This window comes from Rattus norvegicus, chromosome 5 (assembly GCF_021556685.1).
Source record: "Rattus norvegicus strain SHRSP/BbbUtx chromosome 5, alternate assembly SHRSP_T2T, whole genome shotgun sequence".
Classification (NCBI taxonomy): domain Eukaryota; kingdom Metazoa; phylum Chordata; class Mammalia; order Rodentia; family Muridae; genus Rattus; species Rattus norvegicus.
Window position 1 is genome coordinate 53,653,912 of NC_141538.1, and position 26,257 is coordinate 53,680,168.

The window sequence follows — 26,257 nt, forward strand, 5'->3', positions numbered from 1 at the left end:
ACCTCCAAAAGAAAGTGGCATATGATGAAGCCTCTTTCTCCTCTAAATCTTTAGAAAGAGCTCTCCTAATGCTGGAGATGTGTTGGAGGGGAAGCTGAGCCTGCAGACTAGGCGGCAGGTTTAAGGCTCTAAAGGTTTCCCACATCCATCCAATCCTGTGCATTTCTCCCTCTATGGATTGGTCTGTCAGATATTTGTTTATGTTTACCTACGACTCGATTGCTTCAGCTGTAGACTATCTCAAAAGGCCATCTCCCGACATGGAAATGGAAACTACTCTCTCTAGTGGAAAACAGTCTCAGGGATATTCAGACAGCTAGCGCTCTGCAGGAAGCCTTTCATCAGCCCGATCTGTAGGTAGGAAGATTTCAGACTTTCCTTCTCAGAGCCGGACTCTCCTCCCTGAATTCTGCAGCTTCCTCTACCCTCTACGTTCCTTCTTCCTTGAGGCTCACCTTCTGGGATTCTTGTCACCAGATTCAAAATAGGGGCCGGATACACTTAGCTTTTGGCTTTGGGTGGGGGTAGGACATTAGGGAGGACTGGTAAAAAAGAGGCCTTGTAGGATGCTGTTTGGGCTAGACGTCCTCGAATCTGAGCAAGGCGTCTTAAAATGAACGCCAAGCTGCTACCTTGCGGGCCTAGGAACTGAACGCTGTGCCTACAGCTGGGTCCCTGGAGCCGACGTGACGTGGCTCCGTCAGGTGGAAACCTTGCGGGCCGACTGGACCCAACTCTCTAAGGAGAACGAGGTCTAAAACGCAATTCAGCTGTAGCCACAACCGCCCGGTCCCCGGGGGCCCGGGCGGAGAATGGCCCCCTCGGCTGAAGCTGCGGGCTGACGCTCGTGTTTAGGGTTGCAATTCGCCGTGATAAATGTAAAGACCAATTAAGGTTTGATCCGTGCACACAGGAGGCAGACGGCGGCGGAGAGTGGAACCAATTAACGAGCATGTCCCCTAATTCCTGCGGCGGCGGCCGGGCGCACCGCCGGTCCCCAGGCTCCCGCTCCAGAAGAGCCCCCGCCCGGCGCGGCGGCTTCTCCCCGGGAGCAGGAGGTGCGGGGAGCGCCAGGGCTGGGGAGGGGGCGCCGGGCGCCCACGGAGCCGAGCTCCTGCGGCCACGGCTGGAGGCTGGGCGCGCCCGAGTGGTCGCGCGGGCCAGCGCCCAGGCGACGCCGTGCGCCCCGAGGGCGGAGGGCTGGTGGCCACAGCCAGGTAGCTGTGGGCTGGCGGCAGTGCGGAGGGGATGGTCGGGGGGAGACCGCACTTGGCTGGCCTTCCTGCCGCCGTGGTTCCGGGTCCCGACCGCCCGGCGCGTGACCTCCCGCGAGGTCCTGGCAGTGAGCAGCGCGCATGATTAACGGCCCCGAGGTCGCGGGCAGTGAGGCACGCGTCCCCTTTGGCCCCGCCAGGGTGGGAGGGCGTCGGGGAGCAGATCAGGGTGAGGCCGCGGGGTCGTCGGGACCCAGCGGTGGCAGAGAGTGAGGATGACACAGTGGACGCCGAGCGACAGGGCTGGCCCTCCTAGCCCCCGGGCCAGCGCCGCGGCGGGTACGGCTCAGCAAAGTTTGGAGCCGCGGGCGCCGCGCGCCGGTCCCTCCCCGCGCAGATCCCTTGGCGGAGTCTCTGCTGCCGCCGCTGCCAGGGCAGGACAAAGGCTCATTAACACGTGATGGGACCACGCTTCATAAATGGGACTGGAGAGCGAGCGAGCCAGAGACAGCGCGCGAGCAGAGGGAGAGGCAAGGGACCGCCAGCAGGGCGCGGCGACGGGCGCTCGGGCTGGCCCAAGCGGGCGGCCCCAGGCCGGCCAGCGCGGTCAGCAGGACTCCGGGGAGAGCCAGGGAACCAGGCGGGCCTGTCCGAGCCCAGGGACGCCAGTCCCGGGGGCTGTGGCGCACGGGTGCTAGAGGCCAGGGACGCGGGCGCGCAGACCGACTGACTTACTGACCGATCGCCGCGGGCACGCCCCGCTCCACCCCGCCCCGCCGCGCCCCGCGCCGCCTCCCCTGCTCGCTCTCTGCCTCTACCTTCTCCACTTCTTTTCCGCCTCCGCCTCCTTCTGGCTCCCCTGGCGCCAGAGCCTTCCCCTGGCTCAGGCGGGAGCCTGGGCTGTCTGCAGAGCTCTCGTAGAGTCTGGGGGCAAATTTCCTTGTAGCAGAGAGCCAGCCCCTTGGCTGGGCGACAGGTGCCGAGGGAGCTTCTGGCCCGTGGACCGGGGGATGAGAAGGGTAAGACCTGGCACAGTGGCGTTTGGGAATAGCTTTTCCGCCTCCCGCCCCCTCGATACTGGCCAGTGGTCCCCAGGTGTCCTACGCGGAGTTCGTGTTCCGTGTTCCAGAAGAGCAAATCGTGCTAATGTGGTGTTTACTTAGCTGTATAGTCCCAGCTTGTTACCTGTGGTCTAAGCTACTTCTGGAGGCTTCTACCATTTACAATTTACTGAATGTGCCCCTAGCTCTGCATACACTGATGTCTGCTTTTAGAAAATGTGTAATTGTGCATGTTTGAAAAACAGGCGCTGGAGTCAATGCTTGCTATCTTTTAACCGTTTCAGAAACTAAGTCTTCCGGGGGAATACATGTCTCTGCGCCGAATCTAGAAAACGACTCAACTAAAATATTAAGTGTAATGTAAAAAATCTGTGCCAAACGACGAACTTCTGATGCAGAGCGATAGCTACAGTAGCCATCTCTCTTTAAGGAAAAAAACAAATCTGCATAGTATTGATACCTGTGATTGAATGTTATAGGAACACGAGACTAAGAGCTGGCGCCAGGCGAATAAAGTTGATGCTTTATTTTCAAAAGACGTTTCTTGGTAAGATTTACAAGTCATAAATGGAGCGTCTCCTAAATGCAAATGTTTGCTGTGATGGATGAGAACTGTTGTCTGGCCATCTCAAAGTTTAAAGCAACATGCGTGTTTCTAATTGTAGTACATGGGTCATCTCTCAAAGGTTTCAAAGAGGTTAGAAAAAATTTAATAACCTATTTATGAAACATCCTATTCCTATCTTTTTAATTTTCTTCCAAATAGGAGCTATTAGCTCTTCCTGCCTTTGTTTATTTCTTGGCATATTAAACCTCCTTGGACATTTAATCCAATAAGAGATTAGAGCAGATTTACTGGCTTTAAGGATGTTGAAAGATACCTCTCCCGGTCCCATAACTTCTCATTTTTATTGCCAACTTAATTCCTTTGAACAATGGGGAGATGCACATGCTCAGGGGAGACTCAGCGGGTACTGATTATCTGTGGGGTCGCTCCTGACATCAGTCTGTTTGGCAGAAAATTGAGAAACTAGGAGTAGCCGACCTCCGAGGTCCCCACAGGACTGTCTGATTTAAAGTGCTGGTCTTCTAATCCCAGCTTTTGACAATTTGAAAGGGAGATAGATCTACTGATCGATTTTTCTCTGTCCCCTCCTCCCTCCCTTCCCCTCCCTACCCCACCTTCTCTAACTCAGTTAGGAGCAATTCTATCAAAATGAAAGGCCGCGAATACTTTCTTAACTGAGAGAAATATTTTTTTCTGATTACGTCCACAGAGGAACAGAATGCGTGCACCTCTAGCATGCTAAGCAGCACACACTGCAGGCTGTTGGTTTAGGCACACGAGCAGTTGCTGTGGCTGGGAAAGAGGCTTCATGTTGACATGGTTTAAAAAAAGAAAAAAGAAAAAACCTAATCATTTTAGGTCGTTAGGAGAACTTACTGTGAACAGGCTCTTTTATTTCTTCAAAAGATGTCTCCCATTTCAAGCAAGGAGCACCCATGGCTGAGGTATGTATGTATCAAGTGTCTACTGGGGGGAGATTTCATTGTGTTCCAGATCCTATGTGAGGAGGGGGCGCGATAATGCCACATGGCTTACTTCTGACCTTTCAAAATGACTTTGCTTGTGTGCTCATTGTTAAGAAGACAAATCTGATACCCCCCCCTGCCCCCCGATTTAATGGCATCAGTGGCTGTGTATAGAAATGCATGTTGTGACTAGAACCTTAATTAAGCCATAGGTGGTGTTTGTGAATCGTGTATGTAAAGTTTTAATTCTGCTGAAAATAAGACCTCATGGTGGAGTGGAGCTGGGCTTGGCTTTGTTTGCTCTCCAGTGTTTTCTGCTTCTTTTTCCTTTCCCTGTTACCCATCTCCCAGCGGACTGTGTTCCTTTCTGTCTTGCCTGGGAGACTGCTCCTCTCTAATAAGCCTAACTGCAGGATCAGTGTGTTCTTTTTGGCATTTGAAAATGTTAAAATAGTGAAATTGTTAAATGTTATCCAGATGAAACTGCTCAGAATTATATTCTCCAAAAGAACCATGGTATTTGTGACATGCTATGGGTTACAGACCATCCTGAAGGAAAACTCCACGAATCGTTTTATCTATTTTCTCAAGAAGGAAGCAGCCCCAGTTGATTGTGTTGATAAGTGTTTAGTATGCTCTGTCAGCTTATGAATTACGAAAGCCAAGCCCGTGAAACTCTCCAAAACAATCTATGGCATTCTCCTGCGTTTTGACTTAGGATGAACATTAGCTGCCAGGATGTGTAGACAGGTTCTTTGGTTGTCTTGTATATTGGTCTTTGAAATTAGACTTGGATTTACTATATGAGAAAAAGCTTTATTAAATAGAGCTTATCTGACAGTTTAGAGTTCATGGCACTCACCAAATGCTTCTTCCCAGAAAGCAGTTGGCCTGATACATAATCTCCTCTAACTAGCTATTCAGGAATTTACAAGGAAAAAAGTAACAAATTGAATTTAGATACTGATAACACATTTATACCTAAGAACACACAATTGGTAAAGAGCAATTTGGTCATAGCTTCTTGAATTTGGTCAGTGCAATGCAGTCTCTCCTCTAGGATACTGCCCGTTATTCTTGGGGGTAATCACGTTTGGTTAGTTGCATAAGGAACACAGTTCAGAGCTTGGGTTCCCAGCATTTTTAAAGGATGTTGGGTCTTCCCAGTTGAAGACTCTTCTATCCTGTTTTGGTAGTCATCATTTCTGACTGATCTGGTAGAGTGAACCCAGCCTCTGGATTTAAATTATTTATAATTCTGTTTTTTTTTTGTTTTTTTTTTACTGTAAACCAAGACTGCACAGTGCTTGAAACACTACCAGGGCTGAGTCACAGACTGCATACCTGCATATTTTCAGAGACACACAGTCGTGCTTATGTTTCTCTTACTGGGTGGTGGATAATGAAAAGAGCACAGGGGAATTAAAAACATCATTTATGTATTTGAACTCTGGATTTTGTATCTTCTTTCCCAGATCTCCAGTTCTTTCCCAATCTCGTTCGTATAAAAATGTTAACTTTATGTTATAAATGCACAGATTCTGTTTTGTGTGGGTTGGGACTTCAACACTTCCCCACTGAATTGCTAATTCCTTAATAACTATTTAATTCACTTAGCTGTATGTTCTTAGATTAGATTAGATTCGTCTTATAAAGTTCACTTCAGATTCTAAAGTATTTCTTGGACTAAAAGAAGTGATGTCATCCAGAATATCAATGCTTTCAAACTCTATACTGCAAAAGTTACAAAACTGAATGGGTAGGCACACTTTTGTACCTATGCACGAGCAAACTTTTTCATTGATGTGTATTATAGATAAAATAAAAAATGTAGGTACATTGACTTTTTAGATAGGCAAAAACACCATTCTGATTTTTAAATGAATACTGCAATTTTGGGAAAATGTCCAAGTTCAAAGCAAGTATACAGATGGACCCAGAAGACTCCAAGCAATGGAAAGTGTTCACATTGAATTAAAGCAAGACGGTTATGTTTTCCAGGGTAGGTGGAGATCTGCTCTAGTCTTGTGTGCTCTAAGAATCTTATACATAGTCTAGGACGAGGATGAGCATCAACACATTTGATTACAATTTTATCATAAACACCATTGTTTGTGATGGGTTAAAGACAGCTTTTTGCTAGTCTTGATAATTCATAGTTTTGGATATCAGATCTATACCAATTGGCAGGAAAAAAAATCACAAAACACGTGTTAAAGTAGCCCTATTTGCTTCATATTTCAAACATTATCATGTTATTACAAGGATGTCAAAATAGTAGGAAGTGTGGGAGAGCAAAAGAGGTGGGTTAACTTTAGTACCGACCATGACCTCTTACCATGATTCAATTGCTTAATCTTATAGGAATGTTTTCCTTGAACTTGGCACATGGATACTGGGTGTGCTTATGACAGATGGTCAATGACAGGTCAAAGTCATTCCTTGAAAGAAACCAGTGTGGTGACCTGTAATTTGGAGCAGAAAATACCTAGTAAAAGTGTTCCTGAGCTATGGTTCTTCCCCAAGCAGGGTATCTTGGCAGAAGAGAGCACATTCCAATATAGAATTTTCTCTAGGACATCTAGTTGGCAAGTACCAGAAGAGTTCTCCATCCCCCGCTGATACTTTCCCAGTGTTTGAGGACTTCTCCTCACACATGAGTGTTGAGCAATATTGGGACTTTAATTGGAAAGTGACCATGAAATTCTCGAGGACCACAGGAGTTGAGTTTTTAAAGTGTTTTTTTTTTCCTTTTTAAGGAAGAACCATTTGTTCCCCAAACATGCGTTAATGGGCCTGATGTTTGTCTTGGCAGTGACCCGAGTCCTGCTCCGGCCTCAACTGGAGAGATTTTTTTTACACCTGTACTTTAGGAATACTTTTGAAGTCTTGTTTTCTTTGTTTTGTTGTCATTCGTTTTTGAATAAATGTGTTGGAACTCTTCCTATGAGAACCCTTGTTTGAACAAGTGTTTGTGTTTCATTGTGTTGGTTGCATCACTGCCATGTATTTTGTACTTTTGAATAAATTTCATAAACGTGATTTTGCAATTTTTGGAGGGGAACTCAAAGGAGAGTTTTTCCCCTTAACAGTAGAGTAATTTATTATTTAATGTTACCTTCCTACTCTTGTTTGCATTCTTAGTTATGAAAACTGAACAGATATGATACTTTTGACTTGATTCCTTACTATTTTTATTAATCTTAAATAGCATTTAAAAACATTTTTTAACTTTGGGAGAGAAGGTGCAGTCTAATTTCCCATATTTAATAATGTAATATCTATTTTTTTCCAACTAGCAAATTCCATGCCATTGCTTTTTAAAGAAAAGCAGAAGCATCTTTCAGAGCTGTGCCAGGCAATCTGTTGTGGTGGTTTAATACACTGACAAACGCTCTCACAAACTGTATATGCATATTTAAATATAATTAAAATACAACATAATCAGGATTTTTTAGTTTTTCAGTTTGTGCTTCGATGGGAAGGTCCCTCTCTACCCTTTACCATTTCTTTAGCCATTACTTGGAGCCATATTTTGAGACAAGAAAATTGTAGTCAATATGATAATTGAGTTGGAAGGAGAGCTGCATTCAGACTGCTGAGGAATCGTAGTATGCTTAGAAATAATTTGAAATTGTGTCTTAAGTCCCTGCCTTTTTGGACATTTGTATTTGGCAATTTTACAACACTGATTTCTATAGCAAGTAAATCAACATTCCAAAGTTTGAGATCCCCTGTCTTTCCATTCATATTTGCTTTTCATTCAGCATTCTTTAAGAATCCAATCCATGGATTCTTTAAGGGACACTCAGCTGAATGCTGTGTGACTATTTTGGCTGGTTAAAATATCAACTAACTTCAATATGTCACTAGCCAGAATTTGTACATTTTCCTTACCCCTCCCACAAGAAGTGAGCAAGGACACGTGAAGGGATAAAAAGGAAAACTGGGTAGTTTAACATATAACTGAAATGGGGAGGGGAAAGTTTTTTCCAAGAATTCTGTAGTCCTGACTCTGTGGGAATTTGGCTTTGAGAATATTTAACTACCTTGAGAAGTAACATTTAACTTCTCATAAAACTAAGAGGGAATAATGATAGAGTAACCTGGGATTCATCTTCATTGAAATAATCTGGAAATGGTTGCTCAGAGTTTATACATTTGGATATTTTTGGATATATTTCTACATGCTTATAGCTCCTAGGTACTTATAAAAAGATACCAGTTGTGGTTGTACTGGTCTCAGATCCTAGCAGCAAAAGTCTACAGTGAGTCCCTGCCTCTGCAAAGTCTCCATGTTCCTTTCCTCTGACACATTACTTTATGGTTAGGGAGTAAAGAAGAGACACAAATGTTTCCCACATAAGCAAATGAGCTGAGGCGTTAATTTCTTTGACTCCCTAAAAACTCCTTTATGCTCAGCAGCTAAAGTTTTCTTCTCAGTGTTGTTTAAGAAATGTGTTGCAGGGGGTTGGGGATTTAGCTCAGTGGTAGAGCGCTTGCCTAGGAAGCACAAGGCCCTGGGTTCGGTCCCCAGCTCCAAAAAAAAAAAAAAAAAAAAAAAAAATGTGTTGCAGTCCTGTAAAACTGAATTGCGAGGTTTGTAAATAGAACTAGGGAAAAATGAGTTTCTTTGCTTACCTTTGCCTACTGGGTTGGTGTGGTTTGCATCTTTGAGTTACTTTACTGGATAAAATGTTACAGGATGTTTCCAGAAAAAGTCTAGAGGAGCCCTCCAATCCTACTCTGACTTGCTGGCTCGACTGCTGCTCCTGTGTTGCAGTTGGACAGGAGTATCCTGGCCCCTGCCCTCTGCCTCAGAGAGCTATCTTAGAATGTGAGAGAATGTTTCTTGTACTCGTCACCCATACTCACGAACAATCTGTCCTCTCACGCAGACTCCAGTCGTCTTAAAGCACAACCTCCACCCCCTTTTGGGCTTTTTTCATGGGTTTCATCACTTTAACCAGCGGTTCTTAAATTTCAGAAATATTTCCTGGAGGCCTTGTTAACAGCACAGATGTGGCCAACTAACCCTAGCATTTCTAACTCCATCGATCCAAACTGAATTTGCACTCATTAGTTCCCAGAGGCTGCCCTGCTGCTGTCTTGGAGAACACCACTGGCCCGTGCGTGAAGCGTGTTGCACGTGGAAACCACTGCTGACCTTCAGACTGGTCTCGAGGTGTGCAGGCGACGAGCTACCTGCTCAAGCTCACCTGTCCTTTTTCTTCAAGTCATTCCTCCCAAACACTGTCAGTTCCAGCTCAGTTCAGAATGTCGTAACTGTGCCACACGACTCCCAGAATCAGTTTGACCTTGTGTATGCACAATGGCATGGAGGTTCTGCCCTTTCCTGCACTTGCACGCTTCCAAATCCTATCATGGTGTTGCTTTTGCATTGTCTCCTGCCTAGTACTTCTACATTCCCGTGTAGCTAACCGTTTACGTCTTGTGAGCTCACTTTGGCTTATGTCTTGTGCTGCTAGTATGCACTGAAAAAATTTTCCGAACATTCCAACTAAAGTAACTAATACTTCCATTTGTAGTTTTAAATATATTTTAAAAAGGAAATCCTGGACTTAAATGACAATGTAATTCATTTAAAATTATGCCAACGAGAGAATAATAGGAAGGGAATTGGATTATTTAGAAACTTTCCCTGTTCCCAATAAATACGATTATTGGAACTAATATTTGCTTCTCTTGTGAAATATTTCATATTAGTCCTGATAATAAAAACATTAGTTTCCATTAATTTTTATCTCAGAGTTAGTTATGATCTGTGTTGATAATTTCATGTTTGCAAGTTAGATAAATATTTCATAAAACAGAAATGAGCTTCTTGCTAGAATTGAGGCTGAGCTCCTGAGACCTCCCATTTCACTTTCAGTATCTCTTGGCGTACACATATTTGTTTTCAGTAGAATTTTTCTTTACTAATTCTTAATTACTTTCTTGAGGCAAAATTCCAAATATTCACAATTAATTTTTATTAATATATTGAATTTTCTCAATGCCTCTACCTTAGAAAAATAATTAGAAATTTAATTTTTGTAGGCAGTAGTAATAGCCAACTTTAACCCTCATAACATATTTTCTTTATATTATAATTAATTCAGCTGTAAATTTATGAAATATTGCAGCAGGGAAAGTTACTCAACCGAAGTGAGAGCTGTGTCCAGTGAATGGAATAACAAGTTGATTCCCATGGGCTTATCAAGGCCACTCTATCTAGTGGCTGAGTTTAGTTTTCACATAACTTCTCTTGACAGGCCATTTGGGAAAGATCAGTGCTTAGCACTCACTTGGGAAAGGAAAAAAGTCTAATATAAGAACACTTCTATACGTCTTTAAAGGTATATCAGTAGCATGTACTGGGATCCACTCAAGGCTGGATGCATTGCAGGGATCTCTTTCACAGGGTAATTGTTTTAGTTTATCTTGCTTCAGAGTCCACAAGAACCAGAGGCAAAAGTGGGCACCTGATCATTGCAGATGACTTCTGCAGACCGCAGTGTAAGTCTGATTCTGAGAAGACTCACTCAGAGAGATCGTTATCGGCACATTTTATGTTGACATTTTACATCCTTTCAGGGGGACATTTGTAGGAGATCAAGACTAATGTTTAGTGTCCTAGTGGCCAATTGGCTTTATAATGGGGGCAACTATGTAGCCATTTTGCCAAGTTAGATTTGCACTGTTGCCAACGCATGGTAACATCCATTGACTAACTTGCTCTGTACCAGATCCCGAGGCAGGCAGAGGTCTTCTTGCAGGGGAAGATTGCTGGGAGAGATGGCTCAGCGCTGCCCACAGTTGCTTCTGGGAGGACTTCTCAAGGCACAATTCATGCTCTTTAGAACTCTCATTCCATTATTTTAAGCATGTGAAGGGGTAGACACATGCATAGGCTTTGCGATGTGCGGCCCAGGATAGAGTATTGTGTTCTTTGAGTCCTTTACTCAACCCATAGCGATCACGTCTCAGAAACATTTCAGAGTGATGTGTTGTGGGAAATGTTCATGACTTTGTGTGTAATGCCTGTGCCAGGCATAGAGTACATGCCTAATAGAAGTGTGGCGACTGAACCATGTGAAGGCACACATCCATCAGCCACATTCTGCAGTCACACAGCTGAGACTGACACAGGCAAAGAGTCTAACAATCCTTCATTTTGCTGGAGCATAAAGTTTACATAATTTGTCCGTGTCGATTGAGCTCAGAACTTGGGAATCGGCCTCAGGGATTTCCTCTGTGTTAAAGAAAACTCCACTGATGTTTGCCTGTAGGGAGTGGCTGCTCCGAGCTTTGCTCTACTAACTGCCACCATGTCTTGTTGTAAAGTGAGAGGGGATGAGAAAGGTGTCAGACATGAAGGTGGCCGTTTCATATCACAGCTGTGCCATAGAAGTGTCGTTACAATCAACAACCCTGTAAATTGACTAATGAAGCACAAAAAAAAAAAAAATCCACTCATACCTAATTAAAAACGGTGGTGACTTAGACTGCACTTAGTTCATCGTATTTCAACCACCAAGGTGCTACTCCAGAGTCGGGAGCTCACTCTACCATGTCCTGGTTTGTTATGCTTGTCTCTGAAGAATGTGGGGCAGGGATGCTTGGTAGGTGGTTTGGGCAACCTTTCTGCTGTCCTTGAATCTTCTGTCCCTTCAGATTTTAATCATTTGTTGAGTAACTTTTATGAGGTACTGCTTATCAATTATGTTGCTTGCCCAGATCATCAACTCTTCTATTTCAGAGAGAGAGAGAGAGAGAGAGAGAGAGAGAGAGAGAGAGAGAGAGAGAGAGAGAGATACATTTTGTGGGCCACGGAGTGAGGAATGTGGGTTGAAGTTCCACATTACCTTCCCCGGAGCATTTGCTCTGGAATATTTTAGGCAAAGCCTTGGCCTTCTGAACCTCAATTGTCCTTGTGCAGAATGGGGATTATAATACTATTTGTGGCACATAAATACTAAAGGAAAATAGTGTGTCACTCAGATTATTCTTAGGCAAGAATTTAGGGAAAGTCGGATTTTCTTTAATATGCATTTATTCATCCGAATCTAAGATTCAAAGCCAAAGAACATATTTGGCTTTTCTTTAGACTTAATTTATATGCTCATGGATTCAAAGTGAAAACACCACTTCATCTGCAGATGAAAGGAGGAAAACCTTAAAGCTACGCTACACCATTGACATCGGGTAGCGTATTTTAAACCATCGCTGCGAAGACCTTGATAATGAATGGTAAAGATAAGAGCCCATTAGCTAGGTTCTTCATAGTTTATGGTCTAAAATAATATATTGCTTTTCTACTTTTAATGAGAAAACCTCATGTACAACATAAAGACCACTCTAGGAAGCTTTTATTGACTCAAAAACTGTATATTCTTTTCTAGGAGAAGGCTGCTTCCCAAACCACATTCTTTCCGAACTCTGGAAAATATATCTCTTTGACCGAAAAGGTCAAAGACCTTAGTAGGCGCAAACATCTAGGCCACAAAGCAGAATTAAATGGTAAATGGAAATTAGCTCCCAAGCCAAGTTAATTCACAGCATCGCTGGTTCACCTGTGTGGAAGACTCTTCCTGGAGCACTGCCACCTCACGGTGCTTAGGCCCATGTGATTCCAAGGTCTCTCTTTCTTGAGCCCTGCAATTAAATTTTAACAAGCCTTTAAGTGTTAAACAATAGGGTACATTTCACATTAAGAAAATATAACCTTGGAAATATCTAATGTCACTAGTTCATACTAATTGATATTTTTAAAGAAGGGGGAACAACCCCCCCTCATACCTTTGTTAGTCAAGAGTAGACCAAGGAAAATAGTGTGTTTCATAAGCTCAATTTTTCTTTTACAAAATAGATGAAAAGCTTCGAGAGCCAATCAAGCATTACCAATAGAATGGAATTCATATATATGTATGTATATACATATATATGAGTATATATTTACATATGTGTGTGTGCATATGGAAAGGAACTGACAATAATACAAGGAAGAAATATCATCTACTTTTGACTGATTTATCAGGATAATTAAGCTAATTCTTTATTTCTGTAGCTGAAGGTGGAGAGGATGACCATAGTGAGGAAGCCATAGGTAAGCTTAGTTGTTTGCTCAGCTCTGCAGCAAAACATCATTCCCCGGACTATGCTGCTGCTCTGTCCATTGAGGCGGTGACTTAAGACGTACGGTAGTAACAGTAGCCAACTAAAATGTTTCCCTGATAACTTTGAAGACGTAGATGATCAAGGCCCTTCTCTTGAGCAAATCAGTAGAAGGCAGCTTATTATCAGAAGTAAATGGGAAAAAGATAGTGAATACATCCATCAGGACCTTGGTTCGGTTGAACACTTGGCCTGACACTTCCACATGGCTACCCAAGCAGGACACCCACGGCTCCAAACTCCCATATTTGGCCTTGACCCTGTCAGTTTGTATAACAGGAGCTTGTTACTGTCTCATTTTAGTATTTATAAGCTTGGAATACTGGGGCATATTGGTAGGGTGGCAATATAGTCTATAACCATACCAGGGCATACCCACCATTCTGATGCTTTTAGAGCTGTATTTATGGACACATGGCCTACAGTGAGCAAACAGCAGCCTATTACCTGTCATCCCAGAGATGCTACTCCGGTTAGACTTGCAAGAGTTTTAATACAGATGCAGCAGTGATAGGCACCCAAGTTACCGAAATGCCCCTCTTAAAGCAAACAAACAAAATAACAACAAAAACCAAACAGGTCCTCAGAGCAACTGCTGTTAAATTGTACAGACAGTCTTGTCAGCACTTGAGGCCTTGGCTTCAGGCTTCTTCCACACTTTGCCTAATTGGAACCATGGCTGACTTCAGATATTGTTTGCGATTTTGCTCTTTTAATTTAGTGACAGGGTCCTGCTGTGGGAGCCTATGTCGGGCTCACGATCTACCCATTTCATCCACCTAAGTGCCAGGATTATATGCGTGGACTCCCACATTCAATTGTACACACGACTGTTTTATATGCTATAGAATTAAGGACATGGCCCTTGGGTGTATATTTTTAAAAGATTATGTGTTGCCATCCTCACCAAATTCCTTTTGCCGATACCATAGTCAGCTTGTTAATAACGTGCGTTCCCCCGCCCCCCGGGGAGGAAGAGTAGAGGTGCAGGTGTATGCGCAGAGAGAGGAGACAAGAACAGATGGTGCCGACCTCAGAACCGAAGGAGGGTTCTCTAAAATAATAGCTTCAACACGTGTAAACATTTTTGTTGTTGTTACTATAAAGGCCCGGTTTCTATATTAAGTTGTGAGGAGGTTTTAGCTGCCATTCAGTCGTTCTTCCGCTACGACTGTAATAAGCCCCAGTGGCTTCTTTAACAGGCACATCTACACATCCTGTTAGAATTTCCAATTACGATTTTCCCATTAGCAAACAAAACCGAAAATTAATGGCAGCCCCGCCCCCCAAAGCCTAAGCCATATCACTAATGAACTCTCAAAGAAAATTCTCCATGCAAAAAAAAAAAAAAATAAGGTGGAAATGAGTGCAATAATCCAAATGTGGAAATAAGGCAAAGGCTTTCCAAGACGCAGGACGTTTTTGCCTCCCATTAGCTTCCCCAACGCCCTGCACGCAATCTGACATTCTGAAATTCACATTTATTTTATACTCTTCCCCTGACTCATATTGGACAGACATGGCAGCTACTGGCTGTCAGGCTCTGGCTTAGATTTAACATGTTGTTGTTAAGGAAAGTGTTCGGTTGCTTTGCCATAGGTAGTCTGGTCATATGTGGTGATCATAAATAAATTCAGCAAATTGCAGAGCCCTTTTGAGTTCTGATCTCTGTCCATCCCTAACAAATCATAATTCCCTCCAGTGCTGGCTGCAGTTTCAATCCTTGGCTTCCATGCCGGGAGGCAGATTTACCTGGAGGATTTGGGATTATCACGAACGACTATCGTATCGCCCTCACTCTGGAGCGTGCTGCCTTCACTTAGGTTTTAAAGGGCAGATAAGATTTGAATATACGATGCCCAATAGCTTTAATGTGGTTACCATCAAACCTCAAAACAGAATGTTCCAGCAGAGCTCCTGGAGTCCTTCAAACATGGATTCCCATTGGTGTTCTGGATAATTTACTAACTACCTACTGGCCTCCTGGGAAGTCGGGGTAGAAATAAGTGCCTGAAAGTCACTGTGTTAGTTTCCTGAGAGAATGTAGGTAAAGTTCCTCCAGTGCCTAAGCCCAGCTGCCAGGCTGAGACTCTCCTCGCCATGTTTGTGTCTCCTCTATGCCTTATACCTCTGTGCTGATACAAGGACACAACCAAGCAAGCAGCCTGTAAGCGAATTAAGATGATGTGTCTTCTTGAAATGTGATTAGCATATAATATAGTAGTCAGTCTGTGTTATGTATTCTTGCAATGTAGTTAGGATGTAGAATATGGTGACGAGCCATCAGCAGTACCCAGAGGGAGGACAGCAATGCTTACTGCAAACTTGGCGTTTGTGCCAGGTCCAAGTATGATTTATATCGAGTCAATTTCCCTAACAGTTGTGTGATTTAGGCATCATTATTAGCCTGAGCTTATAGATGAAACACTGCTTGAGTGGATGTGACCTGACAGCCCTGGTCATCCAGTTTCTGGAATAGTTTTCTCAGGGCTTTGCTGATTAGAGTGAGTAGGGAAACTGGGGGAAATAGGTCCCTCTCTGAGCTTAGAGAATGAATCGTGAGGCTTCAAAGCAGGAAGTTGGGACCCACACTGTCTAGTAGGCAGTTGATAGTTACTTTCAGCGCATGAAATGAGGTCCACACACCAGGCTCAGCCCCAGCTCTCTCAGCTCTCCCACCTACTAGATGTGTTAATGGTATATCATTTACCTTCTCTGTGCCTTGCATACAGAAATTACCTCATATGCAATTGTAGGAATACAATGTGCTGATGCATGGAAAAGGCTCAAAGAGTCTCCTGTGTGTAATAAGCTTTCTGTATGCCTTGGAGTGTGCGAATTGGGGCGGGAGGGCTAATGACACTTAAGAGGTACACCTGATTATAGAGGCCAAGAAGGAGGTGCTGTCACAGTAAGTCCAAGCTCAGGGTTAAGACGGTGAGAAAGATTACTCACAATAGCATAAGCAACGAGGAAAACAAGGTGGTTGGCATTAATTCATTGCGGCATTATCTGCAGTAACAAAAGATGGTTAAAAGCCCCAAGCCTCCCATCAATAGAAGGCTGATCACATTCATCTACCAGACCCTTAGGGCAGCCAGAGAATGAGGTGTGTATTGAAGTAGCATAAAGCTGCCTTTGGTGTGTGCTGCTAAATGGAAAGCTATATAGTACATGCAAACATTTTCTAAAGAAGTACAGAGGTGGTAAACACACACATGCACACGCACAGATGCACATGCACTCGGATGCATATGGACTTCCTCTAGAAAAAAGTAACAAGAATCTCTACGGCTCTGAGAGATGCACTTCTGAGACCCAGGTGAGAGGAGCATTATGGTGGATCTTCCAGTACTGTTTGAATTTGAAGCTTGTAAATCTAAATACATAACACATATAAAATGTGGTGGTGCATGCAAAGGGCCCAAAGAGAGAGAGAGAGAGAGAGAGAGTGTGTGTGTGTGTGTGTGTGTTGTGGGGTGCAGGAGGACTAGTGACACTGAAGAGGTTCTCCTGATTATAGAGGCCAAGAAGGAGGTGCGGTCGCCGTAAGTCCAAGCTAAGAAAGACGGCTCACAGTACCGTAAGCAAGGAGAAAAATAAAGTTGTTGGCATTAATTCATTGCAGCATTAGCTACAAAGTTTCAAAGTTAGCCTCCAAAGGGGAGATGTGAAGAACTAGGTGCCCGAGAGGAGATGCCTGAGGGGTGTGGTCACGGGATGCTCAAGATTAGGCTTCTCAGACAAACGACTACTGAGCTACTTTTATTTGCTTTAATTTTGAGAAAAGGAAATAGATACTAAGTCATATTTTAAAAAAATATCCCAGATAATGAAATTCCATGGCCATCTGAGCAGGTCCAGGTGAGCATTTCCCAGAGCTGTCCAGAACTAAAGAAGGCTATAAAATTTAGCTCTCTGTTTAGAAAACTACACTGTGGTTATGGAAGTAGATATGCAAATCTGTGCTTCAAGGATGTCATGAGGCTGGTGACAGAGGAATCAGGTAGGGTAGCTTTTTAAGCCTTCAGGCACAGAAGTAGCATTGGCTCCAGTCTAGGAAAATCTCTCTAGCCCACAGAAGACTAGGATGCGAGCAGTTTGATGGGGAGAGGGTCAGGAGGTAGGTGTGCCAATATGTTTGTATATGTTCAGGTCAGTGAGTCACCTTCCAGAGTTGGGGACTAAGCACCTACTTGAGAAAATGTCACAATGTCTCTTTGATCAGGGATAAAGGTTTTCATATGTAAATTGACTTGTTCTGCAAACAAGTTTGCAAAGAATGCTAGTTGACTCCTAAGGTAGGATACATTGTTATTGAAGAAATAATTGTGCGAGGAAGATATAATAGACAGAAACAGGGAACTTAAGGATGCCTGAGAGTAACTTGCAACCTGGCTGAGGCTGGGAACCTAGGAGAAGCATTCTTTTTGTAGAGAACTCGAGAAGCATCAGGCATCAAGCTCAGATCCTGGGCTTTAGTCTCATTCCTGTATCCTTCCTGCCTGCAGCTTCAGCAACTGGCCGTTGCCCCCGGCCACTATCCAGAGTCTGTTGGACTTAGCAGACAAACTGTATTCAGTATCACCATGAGCTTTATGTCTCACAACTTCTGCTTCTGGCCAGGCAGTCACCGATTCTCACGTGGGCCTTGCTTCATGACAGACCAGGGATAGTGTGCAGAACTGCTCAGATGAAGGGAGAAAGCTCACTTTCCTGAATGATGGGGAAAGTAACCGTCTTTTCGATAGTGCCTCTGTTGTCACCGGAGCAGCTATCCTGTTGACCAGACAGGGTAAGTGAGTGGGCGAGCCTGGCCTTCAACTCACCTGCCGCAGAGTACTGAGGGCACCCACGATCACTGCCTGCCTTGTTTCTCTAAGCACAGCTGCCTATGTCACAGCTGGGGAGTACAGGCCAGGTGGCTGTTACTGCCCATGGCACAGCTCCGGACTGCAGACCAGAGGGCTGTAAGCAGGCCACCTCACCTAGAACACCAATAACTCCCACCCAAATCGAGCTCTAATTTGAGTACATGTGTATTGACTTTTTGACCCCAGGGACAGGTGTGTGCCTTTCCCATTTTCATGGTGAGATCCCTTCCCTTAGGTAGAAAAGAGATGTTCTGGCCCTACTTGAAGACAATATTATTGGTTAGACAACTCAATCTTAAGCTTCTTTCTATGTGCCCTGCATGGTGGTGGGAATAAGGTCTCTAACGAGGTCCTCGTTGGACTTTCTCTGGAACTTGTGAGCAAGAAGCAGACCAGGAAAATGCTGTGATTCCAAAGCACCAAAGGTGGGACTCCGTCTGAGCATGGGAAGCAATGAGCTAATGGGAATAACAAATAGATAAGGGTTGTCAGGCAGGCAGAGGCAGGAGAGGAGTCACAGCATGAGCCTGTGTTTGTGTAACAAAACCCTATGTAGTACAGTCAAGCCAGGCTGGGGAGGGCAGGACTGGAGAGACTAGGGTTGGATCTCGGAAGGTTTTTGTACTGAACTTCTCCCAGGAAGCCTGTCTGTGAAAGGCTCTCAGGGCAAGCAGACAATGAGAGGGTGAGCGTGTTGGCCAGAAGCTCATCTGGGCTGTATTAGCTCTGAAAGGGAGCTCGCATTGAGTCTGCGTTTTGTCTTCAGTCAGAGAGGTTGAAATGAGAGACACAAAATCTTCATGTGTTTGCAAAGCCTCCCCCCCCCCCCCAGCGGATGTGCGGCAATGTTCAATGCTGGGACCAGAAAAGCTTCTTGGGAGGCTTGTGATCTGATCCTGGTGAGCCGTGTGGAGGTTCAGCCTTAGAGGCAGCAGAGTACAGAAGGAGGGCCATATCTATCACTTTACGCCTGCCCCAAATTACGTTTGCTTTTACAAAGGTTGTGAAACTTGAGGTATTAATTTAAAAATCTTTATCTTTGCGTCCTATCCCATCCCACACTCCTCCTACCTACTAGGCATATGTATCCTTCCTTGAAGTCCGCTTTACGGTCTACAGACTACGCTCCACAGTACCTTTCACCTGTTGGTGTAGCCTTGCCTACAGGTGCTGGGATAGCTGGTCCTCTCCTCTGCCAGATGTCAGACCCCTGTGAGCTCGATGCTGTTAAGTGTCTGGTGCAGTGTATGGTGTGCAATGGGTGCTCTGTCGTTTGCTGAATTGATAGTATATTAATAAGTGAATTATATTGATGGCTAGGCTCTCTGTATTTTAGCAGAAAGGCCTAGAATTTCAAATTTTGTTTCAAAAGATAATAGCTTTCTCCTATGTGTTTTACATAGAATCAATGGGTGACAAAATTATTGAAATGCATGATTATTCAACTGTCACGTGTATCACCCTGCATTTGTAACAGTCTTTATACACTAAAGAGAAAAATAACCATCTTTTACACTTGATCTTAGCCAAAAGGCTGAGAAGCGATAATAGCCATCTTTTAAACATTTATAAATGCTGAAATTGGTTCTCTTGCTGTATATGTTGAAAATAACATTAAATTGCTTAACTTAGAGTTGAAGGTCCCATTATATTAGCCATTGGTATTTCTAGCACTGTGTCCATGGAAAGCACTGGACAGCACCAGGGAGAGCTATCTCCTGCCCCTGTGCCAGCGCACCCAGGCAGGAGCTCCTGAAGTATCTACCCCTCTACCACTACCACCTTCCTCTTGGTAACCTTGGAATCCTCTGTGCGAACCTTCCTCCTATTTCCCCCTGATCACCGTAGACATTTTTTTCTTTTTTTTTCTTCTTCTTCTTTTTCTTTTTTCCGGAGCTGGGGACCAAACCCAGGGCTTTGCACTCGCTAGGCAAGCGCTCTACCACTGAGCTAAATCCCCAAACCCCCACCGTAGACATTTTTATAAGTTCTTATCAGCCATGCCACGATCCAAAACTCCCTTCCTCTGGGTGAGGAAGCATGCCTGGTGGGGAGCATCTTCCCGCCACAGTCTGGAGCTGTCTCTGGTTCTCTTAAATGGCTTCCTTTGCGATTAAACTGCACTGCTCATCTCTTGGTTCTATTCTGTCCTTTCAGTGATTGTCCCGTCTGTCCAGTCTCATTTCTCTTTAAGGGATCTCACAGGACAGAGATTATCATCACCACAGATTGCTATATACTTGATAGTAGAAGCTTGGGGGGGCAACTCTTCCCATGAGGTGCACAGTGATTTTCATTTCATTGGGCTTGGCACATTTGACTGTACAGATCTGTACAAGACCCACTGACTTTGGTTCAAAGACATCAAGAAATGAGAACCATGTGTCTCATGCATGGCACTCCATGCCCTAATATTTTTTAGCGGGGGAGTTGGGGCTCTCATCTAAATTAACCTATTTTGTTGACTGAACCTCTGTGTTCAGAGGTGACACGAATTTGTGGTGCCTAGTGTTTCTGTTTATTACCCTCCTGACTCTCTTACCTCTCAATATTTTTATGTTTTGTTTTCCCTCCTGTTAGGGTTCCCTCCCGGCATCTCTTTCTCAGTCACCTTGAGTCTGGCCTAATCAAAGACTGAGGTTATGAAGTCGATCCTAGATGGCCTTGCAGACACCACCTTCCGTACCATCACCACAGACCTCCTCTACGTGGGCTCGAATGACATTCAGTATGAAGATATCAAAGGAGACATGGCATCCAAATTAGGATACTTCCCACAGAAATTCCCTCTAACTTCCTTCAGGGGTAGTCCCTTCCAAGAAAAGATGACCGCAGGAGACAACTCCCCGTTGGTCCCAGCAGGAGACACAACAAACATTACAGAGTTCTATAACAAGTCTCTCTCGTCGTTCAAGGAGAATGAGGAGAACATCCAGTGTGGGGAGAACTTTATGGACATGGAGTGCTTTATGATTCTGAATCCCAGCCAGCAGCTGGCCATCGCTGTACTGTCCCTCACACTGGGCACCTTCACGGTTCTGGAGAACCTACTGGTGCTGTGTGTCATCCTGCACTCCCGCAGTCTCCGATGCAGGCCTTCCTACCACTTCATCGGCAGCCTGGCAGTGGCCGACCTCCTGGGAAGTGTCATTTTTGTGTACAGCTTTGTTGACTTCCATGTATTCCACCGTAAAGACAGCCCCAATGTGTTTCTGTTCAAACTGGGTGGGGTTACAGCCTCCTTCACAGCTTCTGTGGGCAGCCTGTTCCTCACAGCCATCGACAGGTACATATCCATTCACAGGCCTCTGGCCTATAAGAGGATCGTCACCAGGCCCAAGGCCGTTGTGGCCTTTTGCCTGATGTGGACTATCGCAATAGTAATCGCTGTGTTGCCTCTCCTGGGCTGGAACTGCAAGAAGCTGCAATCTGTTTGCTCGGACATTTTCCCACTCATTGACGAGACCTACCTGATGTTCTGGATTGGGGTGACCAGTGTGCTGCTGCTGTTCATTGTGTACGCGTACATGTACATTCTCTGGAAGGCTCACAGCCACGCGGTCCGCATGATTCAGCGTGGGACCCAGAAGAGCATCATCATCCACACGTCAGAAGACGGCAAGGTGCAGGTGACCCGGCCTGACCAAGCCCGCATGGACATTAGGCTGGCCAAAACCCTGGTTCTGATCCTGGTGGTGTTGATCATCTGTTGGGGCCCTCTGCTTGCGATCATGGTGTATGACGTCTTCGGGAAGATGAACAAGCTTATCAAGACGGTGTTTGCCTTCTGCAGTATGCTCTGCCTGCTGAACTCCACCGTGAACCCCATCATCTATGCTCTGAGGAGCAAGGACCTGAGACATGCTTTCCGAAGCATGTTCCCTTCGTGCGAAGGCACCGCACAGCCTCTAGACAACAGCATGGGGGACTCAGACTGCCTGCACAAGCACGCCAACAACACAGCCAGCATGCACAGGGCCGCGGAGAGCTGCATCAAGAGCACCGTTAAGATCGCGAAGGTGACCATGTCTGTGTCCACAGACACGTCCGCCGAGGCTCTGTGAGCCTGCTGCTTTTGTGGCTGCACAGAAAAAGAAAAAAAGTTTTTCTTTAGCTTAAAACTTAGAAGTCTGTTGTCTCATCGGTTACATATATATTTTTAAGTTTACCGTGTTTAGTAAAATAGTGACTGTCACCGTGCTTACTGAGTTTGCTGACATCTCAATAGCTTAGGTACTTAAACTCCATTTCCCAGGGGTTTACAGTGTAGAAAGCCTATTGCTTCAGTTACTCGGTGGTCCTTCAAAGTCTCTGAAATAGAAGGGAAAACTTTGGCTTCCAAATCCGAAGCCTAACTATCCATAGAAAATCACCATGAAATGAGTAATAACCTTTGTAACCACAACTTTCATGATGCTGTGTCTGTCCACAGTATTAAAGAGGTACATTTTTACCATAAGTATAGTGCTAAAGTAGAGAAACTTTGTAACCTGTTTTCTGTCCCCTGTTAGTTGTGTGTTGTGTCAGTGTTTAATATGTCAGTTTATTTATTTATTTATTTTTGTCTAGCTTAGCAAAACCAGAATGTAGCCCTCATAAGAGCGATGGCATACAAGAGTGATTGTGTAGCAGGGCGACCCCTGTTTAGATAGTATTACTGTCCATGATACGATTTTAGAAACCTTAGTATTTCTTCCAATATCCGTATCTAAAGTTAATATTGACATAAGCATAAAGGTTTATTTTTCTGTTAAAACAACAAGAAGAATTTGAAGACTGTTCAAAGTATTGAGCAGAATTCATGGACACTTAAAACTGTGTTAGGCCTGCATTTTCGTAGGAGGACATTTCAATATCTTCTGGACCACAGCTGTTCAGTTGGGTAATGGATTGTGATCAGAATGGAAAAGAGAAAGTAACACTGACTTTCAAAGCTGACGCCCTGACTTTCTGCAGTCGTTAGCTATAACTGGACCTCTTAAGACAGCATGTGTCAACCTTAGTGTATACTGTTATCACTGTGGAGTTGCTGTTCACCTGCCGTGTATCGCATCGTTATGTTCTGGATTTAAATAGATTTCAGGCCCGGATGGCCAAAAGACAGTTTGTCTTCTCCTTAATTGAGAAGAGACATTGTCTGGCTTAGTAAAATTGTGAGTGTGATTGTAAATGTGTATGTGTGTGTATGTGTGTGTATGTGTGTGTGTGCATGTGTGTGTATTCTATCTTGCAACTGTTACAGCCATGTCCCCACAGGAGAAAAACCGACCAAGTGTGAGACGTACCCCTTGCTGCACCCTTGCACATGGATTTAGTTGCTGCAATTGAGCTCTTTGTGAAATCCTGTTTATAAAAATTCTGACTGAAACTTCTCAGGAGTCTTCCCACCTAGGAGATTGGGTTGAGAATTCTCGTGACGTTTAGGTGTTCTGTAAGGCCAGCAGCGTTCAGCAAGAAGTAATCAGTAAGAGGTGCTGGAAAGTAGAGGAGTCTCCCAGGGAGAGGAGAGTGTGGGGGATGGTGGGCGCCTACTATTAATCAAAGTCCTTGCAAATGGAAATCAGTAAAGGGGGATGGTTCTACGGCCTTCTTCAACCCCACCCCCACCCCCACAGTAGCAAGTTTCAATGGTGCACATCAGCAGTGCAATCTCAGGTTAAGGAGCACCATGCCAGTTACCAGGGCCAGGCCATTTCATGACAGAGGATGAGTAGGACAGAGGATATATATAACAAATGGGCAGTGAAAACCTGGTGACGGCCCAGTACCTGGCTCTGTTTAGATGTTTGGGCAAAGCAAAAGGCAGTGCCTCTGCCTGCTGGTACCAAGATGTGCCAAAACATAAGGACAAGGGTGGCTAGCTTCGGTTCGACATCTCTGCCATGGTGCTCAAAATTTGGGCCCTTTTTCCGATAAAGAGAAGTATTGCTTTTAAGAAGCCACTCACTCCTGATAAATTCTATGTAGAGTCTCTCCTCATACAGGTTCTCCCCCGTCCTGAGGACTGCATAGCATGAAGTGGAGAGCTAGTATATGCCTGTGATTTCTAGTGTTTGGGGTTCCCAGTCTGATGGGGCAGTGCCCCTTCTTGCAATCAATGTGACCTGAGGGCCAAGCTAGGATATATCTAGATTTTTTTTCCAGCTGAGTCTCTTGCTTTTCTTCTCTGTGCACAGAGGAGGACTCAAGATGCTGGAGGATTAGTAACTCCATAGAGAAGGGTATTGATAGAATACCACCAGGGGCTAGGAATTGCCAGCCTCATCCTACATCCACCTGAATATCAATCATGTCTCTAGCTACCAGGCTGTACCACCTCTTCTCACAGCTACAAAGACCTGGTAGGACATTCTAGGTATAGTTATTAAAAAAAAAATCCAAGATTCACTTTTAGAACTGTATTTGTGTAAATGCCATTTTAGTGATAAGATTTTATAGTGTATTGAACTTTCAAGACCTAACTCATATTTAATAAGCTAAGGGACAATGGGGCTGATAGCACTAAACTTGGTGCTTATTGATACTCTAAGAAATATCTGTGAAATATCATCATGTGTGCGTTAAGCTACCTTCATTTAAAGGGACTTAAAATTAGGTGGATCCACTTTGGCTTTTCCCATATCATTTCCTAACCATATTGACCAAAACCTTTTCCCCAGTGAGTATTAGTCATTAGAATTACATTCATTAGTATCATTCATTAACCAGCCCCTTAATTAGATTCATTAATTTAAATGATTTTAATTTAATCATTTATACACTCTGGCATCAGGGTTATCTACTTCCCTCTGACGTTTGTCCTTAACATGCATTCTTCGGCCATTGCTCATCTTTAAAGGGGGCTAATTCCCAAACTACTTAACTTTGTCCAAATAAAGACTGAGTCCTAGACTATCAGTATCATTTAAACAAAGAAAGCAGTCTCTAAGAGCTCCTAGATTTACCCCTATGTATTAAATATATGTAAAAATAAATGTGCATCTGGGCAGCTTAGACATAAGTCTGTGCCAGATGTCTCCAAAGCTGTCTGATACTTAACTTTCAGGCTTAGCTGGTATCAAATGCCAAGGAATTTTTGCTACCTAAACCCATCTGCAGGAAATAGGCCCAACTACCAGATGAGAACTAGGTCTCTAGTTACCATTCATTTCATTCATTTCTGCCATTCCATATCCATAAACAGCACCACTAACATCATGCACAAGATTAGATTCCTAATATTCTTGACTGTATATTTGTATGATATTTTAAAACCTCCTAAATGGCCATTCACAGTTGCTTTGCACTGGCCTTCTGATAAAATGTTAACACACCTATTGTAATATACAAAAAACATTCTATCTACTGATTTGGACTGAATGTATGTACATAGGCTTTACAAAAAAGTCAGACGTCGAAGCAGTGGTTTACAGATCAGTGATTTTCAGATAGAGTTTCTTTCAGTTGCCGTGGAATCTTTCAAAAGCACTCTTAGTGTGAACTTACTGAACTCTAGGGGTCCTGGTGATCAGAGTCGCCTAGAGAGGAAACCTTTCCTTTTATTAATATGAAGCAAGATACCAGACTATCTTGATTCTCACTTCCAGTGTTTCAAGTGGAAAACGTATTTCCTTGTTGTCTCTGTAAATGGAACATCCTTAATTTTCCTCTTAAAGAATATTGTACTGTTAGATGTTTGTTGAACTGGTAGCATCATTGAGACTGCTGTGATGTCTTTGTCAGTAATCTGTATAATATTTTGTATACAAGTACTGGTAAGATTGTTATTAAGTGTAGCTCCAGTCATTAAATTACTATAGCAAAGTAGTACTTCTGTAATATTTACAATGTATTAAGCCTACAGTATATTTTATTTCATTGATGTAATTTTATTGTTATTTATTCAAGAGAAAGCAGTTCATCATGTCTATTGTCTAAAATTACCTGGAATCAAATAAAAGTTCTAGATTATCACGAAAAACCATAAAAGGCCATTGAATTCTGCCTTGTATCAAAGTCTAATAGTAAAACATTGGAGGTTTGAGTAGGTGCATTTTCCACTATTGTGGTTAGGTGAGGCAGCCCAGTTAGAGGTAAGGGATCCAAAGACAGGCAACAGAGTCAGAAACAGTCCCTGATTCAGTTGTTAGGGGTCCCACATGAAGACCAAGATATACACATCTTACATATGTGTAGAGGGCCCAGGTTTGTAGCATGCATGGTGGTTCCGTCTCTGTGGGTCCCTATGGGTTCAGGTTAGTTGACTCTGTGGGTTTTCTTGTGGTGTCATTGACCCCTCTGGTTTCCTCACTCCTTCCTCCCTGTCTTCTACAGGATTTCTAAGCTCCACCTAATGTTTGGCTATGGGTTTCTGCATCTGTTTCCATCAGCTGCTGGGTGAAGCCTCTCAGATGACAGT

The 26,257-nt window shown here is 44.0% G+C and overlaps 1 protein-coding gene, 1 long non-coding RNA gene and 1 pseudogene across 9 annotated transcripts in view; 1 reads left to right on the plus strand and 2 right to left on the minus strand.

Moving 5' to 3' along the window:
- Positions 1-2,140, minus strand: part of LOC120102853 (uncharacterized) — a 29,220-nt gene extending 27,080 nt beyond the window's left edge. For 2 of the 3 annotated variants that reach the window (XR_015620790.1, XR_015620788.1), the window contains exon 1: positions 2,033-2,140. This is a non-coding gene — a long non-coding RNA (uncharacterized LOC120102853). Of the gene's footprint in view, positions 1-1,953; positions 1,985-2,032 lie in introns of those variants that run through there. The other variant, XR_015620789.1, reaches the window with a different exon arrangement.
- Positions 208-25,827, plus strand: Cnr1 (cannabinoid receptor 1). 6 transcript variants are annotated; one of them, NM_012784.6, is given in 3 exon segments: positions 1,718-2,233; positions 3,553-3,787; positions 20,440-25,827. In NM_012784.6, a coding segment is annotated over 1 exon segment (1,422 nt). In that variant the 5' UTR covers positions 1,718-2,233; positions 3,553-3,787; positions 20,440-20,501; the 3' UTR covers positions 21,924-25,827.
- On the minus strand, positions 19,267-19,405 carry LOC120103344 (U2 spliceosomal RNA; annotated as a pseudogene).
- Positions 25,828-26,257: the final 430 nt, after the last annotated feature.

What these genes read in the sequence shown, in the direction of transcription:
- Cnr1 (XM_087660386.1), top strand. Translation starts at nt 20,502, where the DNA reads ATGAAGTCGATCCTAGATGGCCTTGCAGACACCACCTTCCGTACCATC.